This window comes from Nansenia antarctica, assembly GCF_963989245.1.
Source record: "Nansenia antarctica genome assembly, chromosome: 2".
Classification (NCBI taxonomy): Eukaryota; Metazoa; Chordata; class Actinopteri; order Argentiniformes; family Microstomatidae; genus Nansenia; species Nansenia antarctica.
In genome coordinates this window covers 25,220,899-25,238,928 of record NC_137675.1, presented here as the reverse complement: position 1 = coordinate 25,238,928, position 18,030 = coordinate 25,220,899, and the positions used below count along the sequence as shown (strand labels likewise).

General features: G+C 42.5%; 1 protein-coding gene across 1 annotated transcript in view; it reads right to left on the bottom strand.

The window, feature by feature from the left end:
* The window catches only part of LOC308150014 (uncharacterized protein), a gene marked incomplete at both ends in the record, with an annotated part of 40,693 nt that overhangs the window by 18,251 nt on the left and 4,412 nt on the right, over window positions 1-18,030 (bottom strand). Inside the window, 6 exons of the mRNA XM_080522887.1 lie at window positions 546-617; window positions 7,581-7,665; window positions 7,921-8,024; window positions 8,358-8,519; window positions 12,193-12,339; window positions 15,470-15,577. Of these exons, the coding sequence (XP_080379013.1) occupies window positions 546-617; window positions 7,581-7,665; window positions 7,921-8,024; window positions 8,358-8,519; window positions 12,193-12,339; window positions 15,470-15,577 (678 nt within the window). The remainder of the gene's footprint in view (window positions 1-545; window positions 618-7,580; window positions 7,666-7,920; window positions 8,025-8,357; window positions 8,520-12,192; window positions 12,340-15,469; window positions 15,578-18,030) is intronic.

Below are 18,030 nucleotides of genomic sequence, written 5' to 3'. Positions count from 1 at the left end.
CAATTTAACAAACTTCAGTTAACGTAATGTGGAGTCCGTTCATTGATCGATGCTGTCTGTTCAGTTCCCAGTGAGGCGCCCGTTCAGCGCTGGACATAATGGCATAGCGCGCATGCGAATCATGTTATATTATTATATTATATAGCTCGCATCTAATCGTATCGGATGAGAAATAGACATTACATGGCATATATAGGCCGCTACACAACAGTAATCACCGCGACAAACAGCTATATTAGATTTTGAAAAAAAAACAAAAATTTGATTTTGATTTTTTTTTATATTTTAATATGATGACCGGAATATATCACGTTTGTCCGGTAAATCGAAATCTTCCCGGACACGATGTCCGGCGGCAATTTTTTCTAACGGAAACCCTGATATATATATATATATACATATATATCTATAATCTATATATATCTATTCAATTTGCTATATTGATAGAAATCCATCATGTTTTTTTTTTATTAATGTGAAATGTTTGGCTTGGTGGGGGATATGTAAGCCTACTGCAGTCAGCTGTACAGACAGATGTGTCTTACCATCTTTTTGGACATGGGACAGAGCCTGGGTGACTTGGGAGGGGCGTTGTCCTCCGCAGGCTGACTCCCGTCCTAGAGAACACAACCGAAACACAGACAGTAGTTACATAACTGTTACACACAACCATACACACAACCGCACACGGTTTTCTGGATTCTGTGTGGAATCATAGATTTGGCTTTTTTTTTCTCTGCTTTTTTGTGTTATTCCAAATGCAAACAAAAGAAATAAACATACAAATACCAAAGCATTTGTAATTGCAACAATTGCAACAACAGCAAAGTGGTGCATTATCTGACAGAAGAGCAGGGGTGCCAATATTTTGGTCCATGACTCTACATACACACAGATACAAACACACACATACAGACACACACACACACACACACACACACACACACACACACACAAATTCTTATTATCACTCCTATTAGTTTGTGTCATTGGGTGTGGGAGGGAGTCACCCTGTTACGATATGGGTGGGGTTGCTTGATTGATGAGCGACAAACACAGTCACACACCCCAACTTGTCATGTCAGTGTGCACCTTCCGGTGTGCACGTTCAGTCAAAGTAGCCCCGAGACTGGCAATTTGCCAAATAGTCCAGTCAATCTAACTAAAAAAAAGGCCCAACCCAGGAGAAATTGCAATAGTAATGTTTCATAGTTTTTATTGTTCCTAATACCCTCCTGCATCATATATTAAAAGTCTTACTTGATTAATTTATTGGATCATACTTTTTCAAGGTCAAAAGAGGTTAAACAATGTTTTAGAGTGACGCCATCTGGGTAAAATGGTGTTAATATTGGAGGGCCTATGTATACCTATCCAACATATTTGGTGTCTTTTCCTATGTTTTGGGGGTCAATCTTTCCAATAAAACACTTTTTCAGAGGATATTCTTAAGTCTTATACCTGTATTAGGGGTACAACTACCCCAACACCCACTTATTTGCCAAATGTGACGCCAGACAATGTTTTCATCAATCAGTTGCCTACATAAACTCTCCGTTTTTTACATATTCTGAAACTACAGATTGTAAGCTTTCAAATGATGTGTCATACATTGAAATCTGACAGAAATTGAAGACGACACAAGTATTTGAATGTTGGTACACCTCAAACACAGAATGGGAGAAAAGTCACAACAAACGCTGCTAACAGCTAGCGGCTAAGAATGGCACATAGCTACGAACATCTAACTGCATTTTTATAATATCACAACATGCTGAGAGAACATCAACATGCTAAAAACACATAACTACACATAATTAGATGATCACACAGTCCTTGCTTTTGAACACGAAAAAAAAAGAGAGTTTACAAGTCAAGTCTCCCTTACCAGTAGCCTAAGGCAGAGGAGAACAGTGAATTCAATCCACACGTTATAAGTATTTAGTGATCGTTAAACTTGATTAGGCCTATATTGAGTGGGTACTTTAAAACTTAAAGTTGAGTGTTATGAGAAGAAAAAAAAGAAAACCAAATATTGTTGACACAATAAGTTTCACTTTAATTTTCTGTTACTAGTTTATCCCTAGACTGGCTTGCGTCACAAATGTTCCTTATCATGTGTCACGCCCCACCCCCATCCTGTGAAAGATATTATTGGTCCCCCACAATATATCCAGGCATGAAAACAGGTCGGGGTGAAAAAGGTGAGAAGGATATGAGACCCGGATCCTGCTAGGGCAGTCGGAGAATGAGAGCCAAAAAAGATTATTGGGGTACCAGAAAGAGACACATCATACATGCGGGCTCACAAAAGCTCTCCCCCTCACTCTCCCTCACTCTCACACACACTCACACACACTCCAATAGGCTACGAGACCAGTGGCGTCATTTCAGCAAAAGCCACGATATGGCATGGTACCGAATGGGGGGGAAGGTGGATTTTTTCCCTCCAAATCAGTTATGCAATAGTCCATTTTAGTGAGTTGTTTCTGTACAAAAACGAAAATATGAATGTATAATTAAGTGCAAATAAAGTATATTTACATGTTCACATGTGAACATACACATATGTTGTATAAGAAACTAGACTGACAACTTCTCATGAAATGCGCAACAGTGCAGCTTTAATATAAGCTAGTATAGTGTTTCCCAAAATGTGGGGCGTGGGGGGTACTGGAGGGGGGGCACAATTTGACAAAATAAAAATAAAAATAATAATATATATATATATATATATTTGATGACGCCCTTAGTCTGTGTACTACGGTAGCAGTCGCACTGTTATTCCGTTCTTGTATGAAGGTACGTCCTAATGTGACTTCGTTGTCACTACGTTGACTGTCGAGTCTGTTGTCAGTCTGTGAATAAACTTACCGGAGTCATGCTGAAGAGAATACCGAGTCTGCTTTACTTATTGTTCATACGCGATTCATGTGCACCCAAGCTCAACACATATATACCATATCAGTGTTTCCTCCAGGACTTTTCACATTAGTGGCGGAGTGGTCGTCTGTCGCGTGCTAATTTCTTAAATAGCGGTTAAGTCATTAAAGCCGAGCAGGTGATTTTATATAGAAGGTGATCAAATACCAATATTGTTATGTACGACAGTATGTCATTGCAGCACTTTGTTGCACTTTACGACGTCACGTTCTGTTAGAGCTTTACGACTGCGTGTGTGTGTTGTCAGAATGAATGGCACTTGGGGGGGGGGGGCGGGTGCTGTGTGTGTTGTTGAGACCGTTGGGAGAGAGAGCTCCGGTGAACTAAGAAAGTTGTGTATGAGATAGTTTACAATTAAACGCACAGATTACATGAGAGAAGCTATCTGTCATTATTTCAACCACTGTCCAAGCAAAACATGATACAAACAAACATTCAAATACTCGTGTCGTCTTGATTCTTTTTTCGATTTCAATGTATGACGCATCATTTGAAAGCTTACCATCTGTAGTTTCAGACTTTGTAAACAAACGAAATATTACGTAAGCAAATGGTTATTATTTATCTGGTATAGATACCACTTCTGCGCCGAATGTACCGCTGCCGGCACAAATCCGCACTCGACATTGTAATTACCGTAATTTCTAAACGGTTTGTGCTATCGAAAAAAATCCAACTGTCCCTGAAAGCTGAGATGTTGCACTTCAACCAACATATAGGGTATTACGGTAAAATGTGACGTGAGGACATTCTCAGAGTCAGTTTACTCACAGTGATTGGCGGAGCGTTCAGGGACACATGCTTTTTTTCAGTTCTCCGGTCATAATAACTCGCTGCCTTTCTGCGCAGCCTGAATCAAAGTGGACTGTCTGACTCTGAATCATTTGGTGGCGGAGGAAATTCATTTGTGGCGGCCCGCCACCAATAAATGCATATAGACGAAACACTGCATATATCTGCCATATATCATACTTCCGTTATATATCGAAAAATATGATGATAAATACATATAAAACGGAGGTATGATATATATGGCAGTCTCACACGCCTGTCACGTCTCCAGTACATTAGAACTTCGCATCCTTTGATACATATGGCGGGATGTAAGGATCTTATAACTTCGCAAACAATGGCAAAATTGAAATAGTTTACTCTATGTTCAACTGCCGCGGCGAAGTTACAGATCCTTACATCCCATCATATGTATCAAAGGATGCGAAGTTCTAATGTACTGGAGACGTGACAGGCGCGTGAGACTGCCATATATGTGCCGTTTTATATGTATTTATCATCATATTTATATCATCAAGGATCTTGACGGGATGTAAGGATCTTGTAACTTCGCAAACAATGGCAGAATTGAAATAGTTTACTCTATGTTCAACTGCCGCGGCGTTGCCTTTAATATACAAATATTGTATGACCCTCAGCCTGCTCACACGGCGCGGCTCCACGGTTCTTTGGTGGAAAGGCATTTTTAACGAACTCCCAGCGAAATCAAAACACGAAAATCTTCTGTCACTACCTTTTCCAGTTGAACATAGAGTAAACTATTTAAATGTTGCCATTGTTTGCGAAGTTACAAGATCCTTATATGTATCAAAGGATGCAAAGTTCTAATGTAGCTACTGGAGACGTGACAGGCGCCTGAGACTGCCATATATCATACCTCAGTTTTATCTGTATTCATCATCATATTTTTCGGGCATTTAGCTCATTAAACGGCGAAAATCACTGGCGGACCTGGGTTGCGATTCCATTTAATTTACAGGGAACTATGTGTGAAAGGGCAAAATAGGCTGACAACGCTAACGTTAGTAGTTATCTGTACTGTATCTGTACTGCACTTAGTAATGTTAGTACCAAATGTTAGTACCAAAGTTAGCCATCTATCGTTAGCTAGCCATTTTTATTTTGTTAACGTTACATTCCTATCTCAGTATTTGCGACTTCAGTCCTTGTCTTCTCTCAGCATACAAAAACCTCGGCTGACGTTCTGTCACCAATTTCTTCACCAAGGAGTTTCACACGCACATTACAGTTTCAGCCCTTCACGCCTGCGCATTTGATGGGCCATCAACGGCCCATCAAAATCTTATCGTTCGAACGTTCAACGTGCGTTCCAGACTAATGGGCCGCTCCGCCCCCCCCCCCAAAAAAAACTAAAAAACAACAACAACAACTCATCGGATCTATATGATTCAGGGAAGTCACCTATTTTGGATTCAAAACGGCTAATTTCGACGAAAGGTGAGGGATTATCATGCCTGTATATCACTGTAAACACAACTTGATGCATCATTGATGTAATCTCAATAAAAATACACAATGAAAACACCACTCCCAGTCTGTCAAGTAGTTCAAACACAGATGTTAGACATTTCTCAAAATCAAAATGTCTAGTTGACAGTCTGTATCACCTTGGGTTTGACTGAAGTGCTGCAGTAGCTGAGAAACTTGAGGTACATGGATTCACACCTGGGCACTTCATGCAATATGTTGCTGATAATGCTGACCATAATATCTGAACAATTGATGGCCATGGAACGTTCTATGGCATGGGAATTATTGTATGCATCACCCGCAGAATTGAACAAGCTTCCATCATTCCACGTATCAAGTTGACAGCAAAGGACCTAACAGATGTCGGACGCATTAACATTGTTCCATATGTACAGAAGTCTGGGGGCCTAGTGTACACACCAAATACGGTGCCCAAAATGCTCGAAGGAAAAGCAGTTGCCAGGGCCATACGAGGTAATTTTCAAAATCTTTGGATTTGGACAAGTAACTTGAGCTCTAGGACAAGTAAAAGATACGTTCACTTGTCCGAAGGACAAGTACCTGAAAAAGCTTAATGTCAAGCCCTGAACACCTTCAGCAACAACATCTTATTCGCGCATGCCATGCTTGGCTGTGATACAACATCCAGACTCTTTGGGGTTGGGAAAGGGGTATCTCTGTGTCTGGTTAGAGAAAGCGACTCATTCAGAGTACAGGCCAGCATTTTTCAAAAACAATCTGCTACCAAGGAAGAAATTGCTGCTGCAGGGGAAAGGGCAATGAACTAATATACCAATATACTAATACTAATATACAAAGGTGCCGAAATGGATTCTCCCAATGACCTCAGGCTGAAAAGTTTCTATACTAAAGTGACTGACAGCAAAACGGCTATCCACCCTTGCAACTTGCCACCAACATGGTCGTCTGCCATGCATCACAGCTTCAGAGTGTACCATCAGGTTCAGGAATGGATGGAAACTCGCTACCACCAGAGGAATGGGGCTGGAGGATCCAAGACTCATGCCTCATTCCCATCCATTCCGATCAGGACCCTGCTCCTCAATACTTGTTGGAGCGTGTGCACTGTAATTGCAAGTCAGGTTGTGGCACTATGCGCTGCAAATGCCGTTGTCAAGGACTTGATTGCTCTGTAGCCTGTTCAGAATGCAGAGGTGTATGCGCGAATATGTCGGCACAACATTTGGATGAGGACATGGAGTGAAGGTTACATGTAGGCCTACAGTAAAGGCATATTTCAAGCTTGGTCTAAAAACAGTTTTTAATAGGTTTATATGGTTCATTTCTCATTTAAGGGTTTAATCTGTATGATATGCAATGGTTTTCATGGAAAAACATTAACATTTCTGTATGTTCAGAAATGTCAATGATAATAAATGTGTTATAAACTAATTTGATTGACTTTGTTTGAATAAAATAAAATAAAACTATAAAATAAAACTATATAATTTTGGGTTAAGGGTACACCCTAGTTTTTTCTCATACTCTGAGGCAGAAATCTCCACTTCAGTAGCACTTACATACACCAAACTTTCCAGTTGTATTCCTATCTACATTCCGAGGTCTGCTATAGAGGGGTTTGTTAATATATCATTCATAGCCTGATTTATGTAACATTTACTCCTAAAAACATGGCAAAATGTTATAGAGGACCTTGACTCTAATATGACAACAAGATGAAACAAGAATTGTTAACCTGGCTTTATCCAATGTTCAGATTTCTGATTTTGAATGTTATGCAAATTAGCACATATTTCATTAGATAATGCCTAATTTGCATATTTAAACATAATATTTCAGAAAACTTGTAATACAATTTTTTTTAGTCTTAATGTAAGTGATTAACTGGTGAAGTTTCATGGTGATATCTATTAGTTAATCTTTTTATCCTATTAACTGGCTGTGTAGCACCTGGCACAAAAACCCACATTTTCGACCCCTGAATTTACCTTGATCCAATAAATATTAAGACTAAGACTTTTAATATGTTATTTGGTTGTCCCTAGGGATCACAAAAAAACTTGAATGATTACTATTGCAATTTCCCCTGGGTTAAACCACAGATTGACTGGACTAAAAGCCATGCGTGACAGTGTCGACAGGCCATTACCATTGGATGTGTGGCTCTATTTGATTGTGTGGCACATGACCATACAGTACAATGCTTCTTATTTGACGGAGTATCGACCATGATTACGGCCCTATCGTTGTATAAACACTTCTAATCAGGTATTTCGAGGGTGAATGAAGTCCCTGGGACAAAGCTGAAGTGGCTTGTTGTTGCTGTTGCGGTTTGTGAGGGTGGATCGTGTGTTTGATTGGGAGGTTCTTACCTCCACCAGGATCTCCCTGCTGGTCAGGACGCAGTTCTCATCAGGGAATGTCTCACACAGGTGCTCGAAGCTGGCCATACACTCCCTGGAATCAATCATCATTTATCCGATTATTTTCAATGAATCACTGACATTGTAACATTTGAGCTGCACGTGCCCTTAAGCAAGGCACTTAACTCTGACCCTGTCCCTGACCACTTAAGGCTGACCCTGTGCCTGCCTAGAGCAAAAAAGACCAAATTCCAACAATTGACTGACAAGCTGATTGCATGGCAATAAAACAATTATTTGTTGTTTTATGCTACTAAGCCTCAGTTTAAGCCTCGCCTCTCTCTCTCACCTGCTGACAGCGGACCAGGTCTTCTTCAGCCGGTACACCGCGTTGGACTGGAGGGCCGACAGGATGGCCTTCCAAGAGGAGAGGTTCTTCATCTGCCTGCACTCCTACGGAGACAGACAACACAGTACCTCAGTCAAACCTGCCTCATCTCTCTCGCCTCGTTCGCGAGGTCAATGTCTACAGTCAGCCTCTCTCTGCAAATTACGGTAGCAGTTGTAACATTTTGCTAAACACTAGCATATGTCTGGACATGTCATCTACTACATGTAGCATCTTCCCGTCTGTAAATAGTAATATCAATATCTATATCTAGATATTTCAGAGGAATAGCGATCCGCAACGCTCCCCACCCTGGACTCCTTCAAACTAGCCCTCAAAACACATCTGTTCTCCAAGGCCTTTGGCCCCTAGTCACTGTTTTCAGTTTTTGAGGGGGCGTGGTGAGGGTTGGAGGGGCACAGGAGCGAGGTGATGACCCGGTTGGTGACGGCGTTGAACTGGGCCACGGTGGCGCGGACGCTGGGCGCCAGGTTCTTCTTGTCTCTCTGGGACCAAACGCAGCCCAGACACTGGAACGGAACCACTCTGACAAACAGCTCCTAGGAGAGGAAGAGAGAAGGAGGGAGGGAGGGAGGGAGGAAGGGAAAGAGAGAAGGATGGAGGGAGGGAGGGAGGGAGAGATGGATGGAGGGAAGGAGAGAAAGAGAGAAGGATGGAGGGAAGGAGGGAGGGAGGAAGAGAAAGAGAGATGTATGGTAGAGAGAGAACGTACCCGTAATAACACTGCTGACAGCTGATCAATCGCAAGCAGACAGAGTAGTGGTTTCCTATAGCAACAAAAGACGCTGACAGCTGTTCGGAGTGCTTATGTGTTCGTTTCCAGGACATCAGAGGAGCAACATATCACAAAAAGCGATCGTATATTTTAGTTTGTAAACGTTAAGACGAACACATCGCAATGCTAACCTCAGAATGGCACTAGGGATAACATCCACAACAACACTTAACAGTAATACATTTATGCAATATACTGTAATGAACCTGCGAGGGGAGGGGACATTCGTAGCTGATTTCTCCAGGTTAGATTATTGGTAAGCGACAGAGAACTTTCCGGACTGGTTTATTACAATACGATCGCTTTTTTGAGATAGGTTGTTCCTGCTGTGATGTTCTGGTATGGTGGTATGGTATAAGGCAGGGGTGCCCACACTTTTTTGAACCAAGATCTACTTTTCAAGTAGCCAGTCTGCCAAGATCTACCAGTCTAGTTTAAACATCGCAAACGTACACGCACGTACTACAAACACACACACACACACACACACACACACACACACACACACACACACAGTTCCCAGCCTGCATAGTACAATACACTTTTTCTCTCTCTGTCACACAGCCACACAGGAGAAGACCATCACAAACCCTCCCTCTTTGCTATTCTCACTCACACACACACACAGACACAGACACAGACACACAGACACACAGACACACAGACACAGACACACACACACACACACACACACACACACACACACACACACACACACAGTCACTTTCTCTCACTCACACACTGACAGCCAGTCTGCAGTACCATAGCCAACTACTGATCCAACAAACAGAAAAGTAAACCAGATACAAAACAGGTAGTTCCCTAGTTTGAAAGGAGGAAATAAAGTCATTTCTCTACCTTAGTGGGAGACCTGGCACTGGGAGGAGGCAGCTAGTTTCTAGTAGTCAGGGCTGTAGGAGCTGGTTGCAAGGTGTAGGCAGGCTGCAAGGTGTCATCAGCCACTGTGGATCTGTCATCGAAAAGGCAATCTGCAGCCTCGAGAAACGCTTTTTTCACAATTTCGCCGTCTTTGTTTTCTTCTTGTGTTTAACAAGAACGTGACTGACACGATAAGAAGCTATCGTTACAGCCGTACGTTTTCGCTCTTTAGCCACATTTCCCTTCTTCCAAACAGCCATCGTAGATTTGCAGATCAGACAGACGCACCTCTGGACACTTCCAATATCACATTGTGTAAAAAAAAAGTCCTCCTCCCATTCTGGATGGAAGTTGTACGTTATTGGTTTCTTACTTGGTCCAGCTTCCCCACTCATTTGTATACCCTTTCTTTAGTATTATATAGTAAATAGTAGAAATTGGAAGGCTAACTAGTTCATTAGTCTCGCTGGTATTTAGTATTTTGTAGTTGGCGCTGTTGACTGCGCATGCGTGGTGAACCGTGTGTTCGGTGAAAAGATCAGATCGCAGACTGGCTTACCTGTATGTCAATCAAGTGGCAAAAGCCATAGCAAGCCTGCAAACTGTGACACTTTAAAATAACGTGAAAAAATACTTTTGTGCAATATGACAACCCTAGTTGACTATCTGTGCAGTATAGTACAGTGGATTGTGTACATAGCCTTTATTGATGTAAACCAGCTCCTTACCTTCTTGTGATTTTATGCTTTTATGCTTTTTCTAAAAATGTGTTTTTTTCCCCTTTCCTAACACCAGGGGAGCCACCCCTCCTAAATTTCGTTGTTTGGTACCTGTACTGTAGCAATGACAAATAAAGTCCATTCCATTCCATTCCATGATAGGCAAACTTTTTTTTTTTTTTTTCCTTGATGGTTTTGTTCAATGCCATGTGATCTACCCATACTACCTTTGAAAAGACGGTTTGTCCGAGCGAACTGACCGTTCGTGCATTTACGAACGTACCCGTAATAACACTGCTGACAGCTGTTTTTCATGAGAAAAATACTTTATGCGTCACCGCCCCCCAAGAACACCTCAACGCCCCCCTTTAAAAAATATTTGCTCCAGCGCCCCCCGATGTTGTCTGAACGCCCCCGTTGAGAAACGATGGAATAATAGACCATCGTATTCAGTGAGGAGATCATCCACTGTATTTGCTTCTGTCTGTTTGCAAGCTGATGTGGGCTGTATGCTGACCGGTTGTCGTGGAGACGTGCGCTGTTCCTGCTGCTGTGGGTATGTATGAAGGGCATTGGCAATTTTGATTAATCCCAATTGACTCGCAGTGTCATATCCAAGTAAACTGCCATTATTTCCTTGTAGCACATGGAATGTTGTAGTTGTGAACTGTGATTTGGACTCTACCAGGGAGGTGAATTTTCCAAGGGCAGGTAGTGGCTTGTGAGAGCCATAGGGAAATATGGGAACAGTACATTTGGTGAGTGGCGGCTTATACACCAGTCTCTGATAAGTTGTCTCATCAATTATATTTACAGTTGCCCCTGTATCCAGCATCACATTTATTTTGCAGTTACCAACTTTTATGTTTGCATGTGGGAGGTTTGTTTTTGCTTGAGAAAGTGTGTACAGATACTCCTCAGAAGATTCAGTGTTTGCATTAGGCCTACTTGTTGAGTTATGTGTGATTTCCCTAACACTGGTGTGCATATAATGCACTTCATGTCGATTTCTGGCGCCCCCTTGGGGTCGTTTGGAACGGCAGCATTTAGCGAAATGTCCTTGTTTTCCGCATGCATTGCATGTTTTCCCCCTCGCTGGGCACGGCGTTTCCTCACGATGTGGAAAAGTGCCAGAGCAATTATAGCATCTTTTCTTTATCTCTCCCCTCCCCATATCAATAGCCAAAACATCCTCTCTTGGGTTTCCTTGAACTGAACTATGTTGTGTTTGCTCCATCCCTGATTGCTTGAGTCTCAGCAAGTGCCATGGTTCTACCTAGTGAGAGGAGCTCGGTCAGTGTCATCTCTGATTTCTGTAGTGCTTGACGTCGCAGCTTAATTAGATGTGCACGTTTGGATAATCATCGTCTTGATCTCTCTGTCAATATCAGAAAATTCACAGGTTGCTGCTAACTGCCGCAGCATGGTGTGATAGGAGTCAAGACTTTCTCCAGCCAATTGTTTAGCTTGTCTGAATATGTAGGTCTCGTATGTGACATTGAGTTTAGGGGGAAAATACTCACTCAGTTTCTGTTTTGCTTTGTTATAGTCCTTTGCATCCCCTGTGTCAGATAGTGTATCAAAAATATCCTGTACACGTTCTCCTGCATAATGTAGGAGCATTGCACGTCGTCTTGTGTCATCCTTGACATCCAAAGCAATGATGAAGTTTTCAAAACGCTGTAGCCACTTTTTCCACCGGATAGATGAGCTTTGGTCATCACTCGTATCAAAGGCAGGGAACGATGGTAATGCAGCAGCCATGTTTATAAAAAATGTAACTTTTAATCCTCGTCGCCATAGACATTACAACACAGACACACATTCTACTCTCTGTACCCGTGTGTCGGTGACTCCGGTGGCCTCTTTGATCTTGCGGAAGGCCTCCTCGTAGGTTGAGACGGCCCTCTCCTCCTCCCCCACCCTGGTGGCGCTACGCTGGGCTTCGCTGCTCAGCTCGTCTGGCTGCATGGCTGCCCGCTGGGCCTGAACGACAGAGACACAATCCAGCTTTAGACACTTGCAGCCTGTCGGTATGTGAATATTTAACACACGCAATCTGGTGTGTATGATAATAATAGTCATCGATGGTCTCTAGTGTTCTGCAGATATTGTAGTGTCAAATAAGAGTTAACTGCACGAAATAACAGATCTAAACCTGGCTAAACCTAATCACATATCATGTCCTCTCGACCTCTCCCACCTCCCCCTCGGGTCAACAGCTACAGTTAGGTTTAGACTTTGATCTTTGCCCACCCTTCTCTCCACTTTCTCAGCCTGGGCCTTGCGCTCCTCGGCCTGTTTCTTGTAGCGGACTGGGATGCGCTCTCTCTCCTTACGCTCCTTACACCTCGTTCCAAATTATTATGCAAATTATATTTTTCTCAGATTTTCCTAAATAGTCGATGCAAATGACAATCAGTATAATTTTCAAGTCATCAACCGTTAGAGTATAATTCAAATTTTATTGAACAAACCTCCCAATGATAACAGTTTTTTTTTTCACAAAACACTTGAACAGAAAAACAAACAACAGGAGAGACAGACGCCACAAACGGGGAAAAAACAAAAACAAACAAGATACAAGTAATACACAAACAATGAAGCAGACAAACAAAAATAAAAATATATAAATACATTTAAAAAAATAAAATAATAATAATAATAATAATCTGGGTACAAAGGTACATTTCTTTTGGGGGGGGTATGCATGGCAGGGCGTGAACATAATAATCAGACAGCCATCCATCCATGATCTCAGAGCTAAAAAAACAAAACAGGGAGAGCCACTTATGTACTGCGCAGTCCTTGCAGTAATGTAGAGGCCAGTCTTGGGCCAATAAAGGCCAGATATGGATCCCACATACTGTGGAAATGGTCAGTTCTGGAGTGCAACATTGCTGTAACAAAATTCACAAGGAATGCAGCTCATAATAATGTTGTGCCAGGAGTTCTTTGAAGGAGAGGCTTCTTTAATCCAGTATAGTAGAATGTTCTTCCTTGCAGCAAAAGTGAGCAAATTAAACAGTCTCTTATGACTGGGTCTTGTAATATGACAGTCGGTAAAGCCAAGAAGCAGATTTACAGGGTTAAGCTCAATAGGTGCATCAAAAATAAAGGTCAGTTCGTCTACTACACTTGACCAATAATTCTGTATCTTCGAACATGACCAAAAACAGTGAATAAAATCACCAATAAAGGTTTGACATTTACAGCACATTGGGGAAGAATCTGGATACATTTTGTTTTTGAGTGCAGGAGTTATGTATACGGTGGAAAATTTTGAGTTGAGTTGATTTAAACCGATTACAAACAGATATATCTTTGGCATATGTCCAGACCTGCTGCCAGTCTGGGGCTCCAATAGAGATACCCAGATCTCTTTCCCACGCCACTTTAGTGGCCAGGGAGGTAGGCGGTAAAATAGAGATGAAACATTTATAGAGAGTGTTAATTCGTACAGGAACTTGGAGAGATAAGATCTGTTCAATCTGTGAGACTGTGTTGTTAGTTATTAATGTGCTGTCCTTAACAATAAAATGTTTAAGTTGTACATATTTAAAATGATCCGATTTGAGAAGGCCGAGCTGATGCTCTAGCTGAGAGAGAGACAGTAAAGTTTGCCCCTGAAACATATCCCCGAATACCTTCAAGCCTTTTGCATGCAGTTTCTTAAAGCCCCTGTCCGCACGGCCTGGTTCAAAATCGGGGTTATCTAGAATTGGAGTAAGGGGAGAAGTTAATTCAGCACGACCCTCTATCTTACGAGTACAATTCCAGGCTTTCACTGTACATAGTGTAATAGGATTAGAGCATGCTTTTTAAAGAGATTTAAGGTCTTTAAGAAAAAGCAGGTTCCAAAGGGGGCATTTAGATTGAGAATTCTCAATATCAATCCAAACTGATGTTGGGTCATTTTTAAACCACTTTGCCATTACACAAAGGTGCACCGCTAACTGATAGAATCTAAGATTGGGTAAATCTAGGCCCCCCATCGGAGCCAGACACTTGGAGTTTAGCTAGCTTCAACCTTGGTCTCCTTTTGCTCCATATGAAAGAGCTTAGCCATCCCTCGAGTTCTTTAATGACCTTATTAGATAATAATAGTGGAATCATTTGTAGAGGATAGAGAAGTCTAGGAAGAATATTCATTTTGATGAGGGCAACCCTGCCCAACCAAGAGAGAGGTAAAGGAGCCCAGCGGTCCAAATCTGCTTTAATCGAATTCAAGAGAGGTGGAAAGTTATATTTATAAAGCTGATCATATGCTGGAGTGATGAATACTCCCAAAAGCATCTTCATGCATGACAATGCACCATGTCATGCTGCAAAGAATACCTCTGTGTCATTGGCTGCTATAGGCATAAAAGGAGAGAAACTCATGGTGTGGCCCCCATCTTCCCTTGACCTCAACCCTATTGAGAACCTTTGGAGCATCCTCAAGCAAAATATATATGAGGGTGGGAGGCAGTTCACATCAAAACAGCAGCTCTGGGAGGCTATTCTGGCATCCTGCAAAGAAATTCAAGCAGAAACTGTCCAAAAACTCACAAGTTCAATGGATGCAAGAATTGTGACGGTGATATCAAAGAAGGGGTCCTATGTTAACATGTAACGTGACCTGTTAAGATGTTTTTGTTTGAAATAGCTTTTGATTTCAGTAAATATGACCTCCTAATATGACCTCCTAACCCTAAATTCATCAAATTACCATTTTTAGTTCTTTACAACCTATAAAATGTTTTGAAACTCTGTTGTGCATAATAATTTGGAACAGTGCATTTTGAGTTTTTTATGTAAATTGTAAATTATGTTGAAAATTATACTGATTGTCATTTGCATCGACTATTTAGGAAAATCTGAGAAAAATATAATTTGCATAATAATTTGGAACGAGGTGTATACACCTGCTCCTCCTTATGCTGCAGCTCTGCCTGGAGGGAGACAAAGAGAGAGAGAGAAAGAGAGAGAGAGAGAGGGGGGGGAGAGAGACAGGAAGAGACAAGAAGAGATTAGGTGCAGGGCTATGAATGCATGGGGATTCAGCGATGATGTAGATTATGATGATTATGATGGTGATGATGATGAAGATGATGATGACGATAACACCAGTCACCTTGGCAGCGTCTTTGGAAAGGTGCGCGTCGCTGTTCACGACCTGCAGGTCCCTGAGCTCCTGTCTCTGCCTCAGGATCTCGGCCTCCTGGCCGTCCAGCTGCTCCTCCTGACCACAGGGAAGGTGAACACAATAATAGAATAATGTGTGTTTGCCGAGCAGAAGGGAGGGGAGGTTAACCCAGGACAGGAACATGGGACTGGGTACAGGGACAGGAACAGGGGACAACCAGCAGGGACACCAGGGCGCCGGTTCAGATCGCGACGGGTACACCTACCATCCATAGTGGCTTGTCATAGGTAATTAACCTGAGACGCCCTAGGCCTAGGGAATCAATCAGAGACGCCCTGAGGCGCCCTGGCCCACATTCACCACATAACTAAATATTATTTAGTACATCCATTGTCAAAGTTAATAGTAGGCGTGTGTACAAAACAGGAGAGGAATGTTAGGCCGTCTGCAATGAGGGCATGTGCATGCGAGGGCAGCACCTTGGCACGGTACTATTTATAGACCTTGATGACGTACGGTACCAGTCAAAAGTTTGGACGCGGAAGTGTGTCCCAATCATTTGACTGGTACTGTAAGCTTTATGGAGATGTGTGGCACGTTGCCCCTTGGGGGTTTCTTGTCCTCACTTGCACAATGTATATCCGTATCAATTCCACAGCGAGAGCATCTGCCAAGTTCTAGCACTAACGGTTACTGCAACTGAGGTAAACCCTGTAACGGACTGACGTTGACGTGCTTCTATGCAGATCAACCAACAACTTACCAAGCAGTTGGATTTACCTATGGACTCAAATCGGAGACAGTTGAGTTGAGGTTTTTGGCACAGAGAGGTTGTTGTTGTTGTTGTTGTTGTTGTTGTTGTTGTTGTTGTTGTGAAGCTTGAACATTAACAACCCTAGCAGCACACCAGAGTTTAGTGTGTGATGGGTCTGTGTGTCAGGTCTGGACACTCTCAGACGCGCTTTGTAGACAAGCTTTGTGTCCCTGTTTACAACGGCCTCTCATTCACCCCGTTCACACACACATTCACACACCAATGGCGACAAGCTACCATGCAAGGCGCCAGCCCCGCTCATTGGGAGCAATTTGGGGTTCAGTGTCTTGCTCAACCTCGACATGTGGCCAGCCGGGGCTTGAACCGCCGATCTCCCGACCTTGTGATCATTAGACGCCGGGTCTACCAAGACAGGACATACACTGTGAGGAAAGAGACTGTGAAATAGACAGCAGTGAGTCAAAGGGGATAGAAAACGGTTTAACAAGTTTAGGCCTTCTTTACTGAGAGAAATGCTCTGTGGGCTGGTGTTTGGGATTACAAGAATAGTGTAACTGCTGCTGGTGTGCATACAAAACAGTGACGTGATGGAGAGCGTGTGATAGTGATCTATGTCCACTAGGGGGCAACATAACCCCAGGTATCCATAGCAATAGGCTTCCTAGGAGGGTCGGAAGTAAACTAATCAGGTTACTCAGAAATCAGCTGGAAAGAAAACGACGGGTAAATTGGTTTCATATTTTGGATAATTACTGTGGCTTTAGAATCATTCGCCAAAGGTTAAACATAACCAGCAATCGATTTCTAATTGCCTGCACTTATGAGAATTCAAACTCGGGAGAATTCAAGAGGTCAGGTACTGTATCAAAACAAAAATGTTCAGTTAAAGTTAAGATACTTTAATAAAAGCAATCTAATGCAAATAAATGGCGCCAGTAAAGCATAAATGGACACAAAAAAGCTAGTCAGCAAGAACACGACGACTTCTCCTGATCTCGAACCTCTCTCCGGCTTGTACTGGGGGTGCGTTCGTAAATTTGCTCTGAGAACGCCGGAGCGCACTCTGGGTTCAACATCATAAAGGGACCAAGTAATTTTGATTGGCCCAGAGGCATTCCAGGAGTGCCGATCAGATTTCCAGAACGAGTTTACGAACGCAGCCTGGATAACTACGCACGAATGATGTCATGCATGGAATGCACAACACAGGGAATTAACGCATGGCGTCAAATGGGATTCGTGCGTAAAAGATTCCTTATTCTTATGCACGCTCGTGTGGTCTTGTGGACATCAGCATCCAGCGAACTGCACATCAAGCTCTGTGCATTACATCCAGTTATTTCACATACTCCATCAGCAGCGACAGTAAGTTTGTCTGCTCGGTGTACTCAATCTAGACACGACTATTGCGCGCAGGCGTCGGGCTCTCCAACTGTGCACTGGCCGGTCTCGTTGGACACCCACCGGACACCTGGATAGTCTTCTTCTTCTTCTTCTTCTTCTTCTCACACCTGGATAGTCTCGTTTCATTCGAAGATTTAAGGAGGACTCCAATTGGCGACCTGACTGATTATCCAACGCATTTTTCACAGATCACACAACTGAGACGAATATGAAGAAGAGTACTGCGACTTCAGGTACGTTGAGAATGATCATATTCTGTCCATCTGTCCAGGTAAAATTCCTCCCCCTTTCTCTTTAGTTGGCAAACTTTCTTTTTTTAATTCTGTCCATCCAGTCATGTAGGTAATCTTTATCAATGATTTGGGTGCCA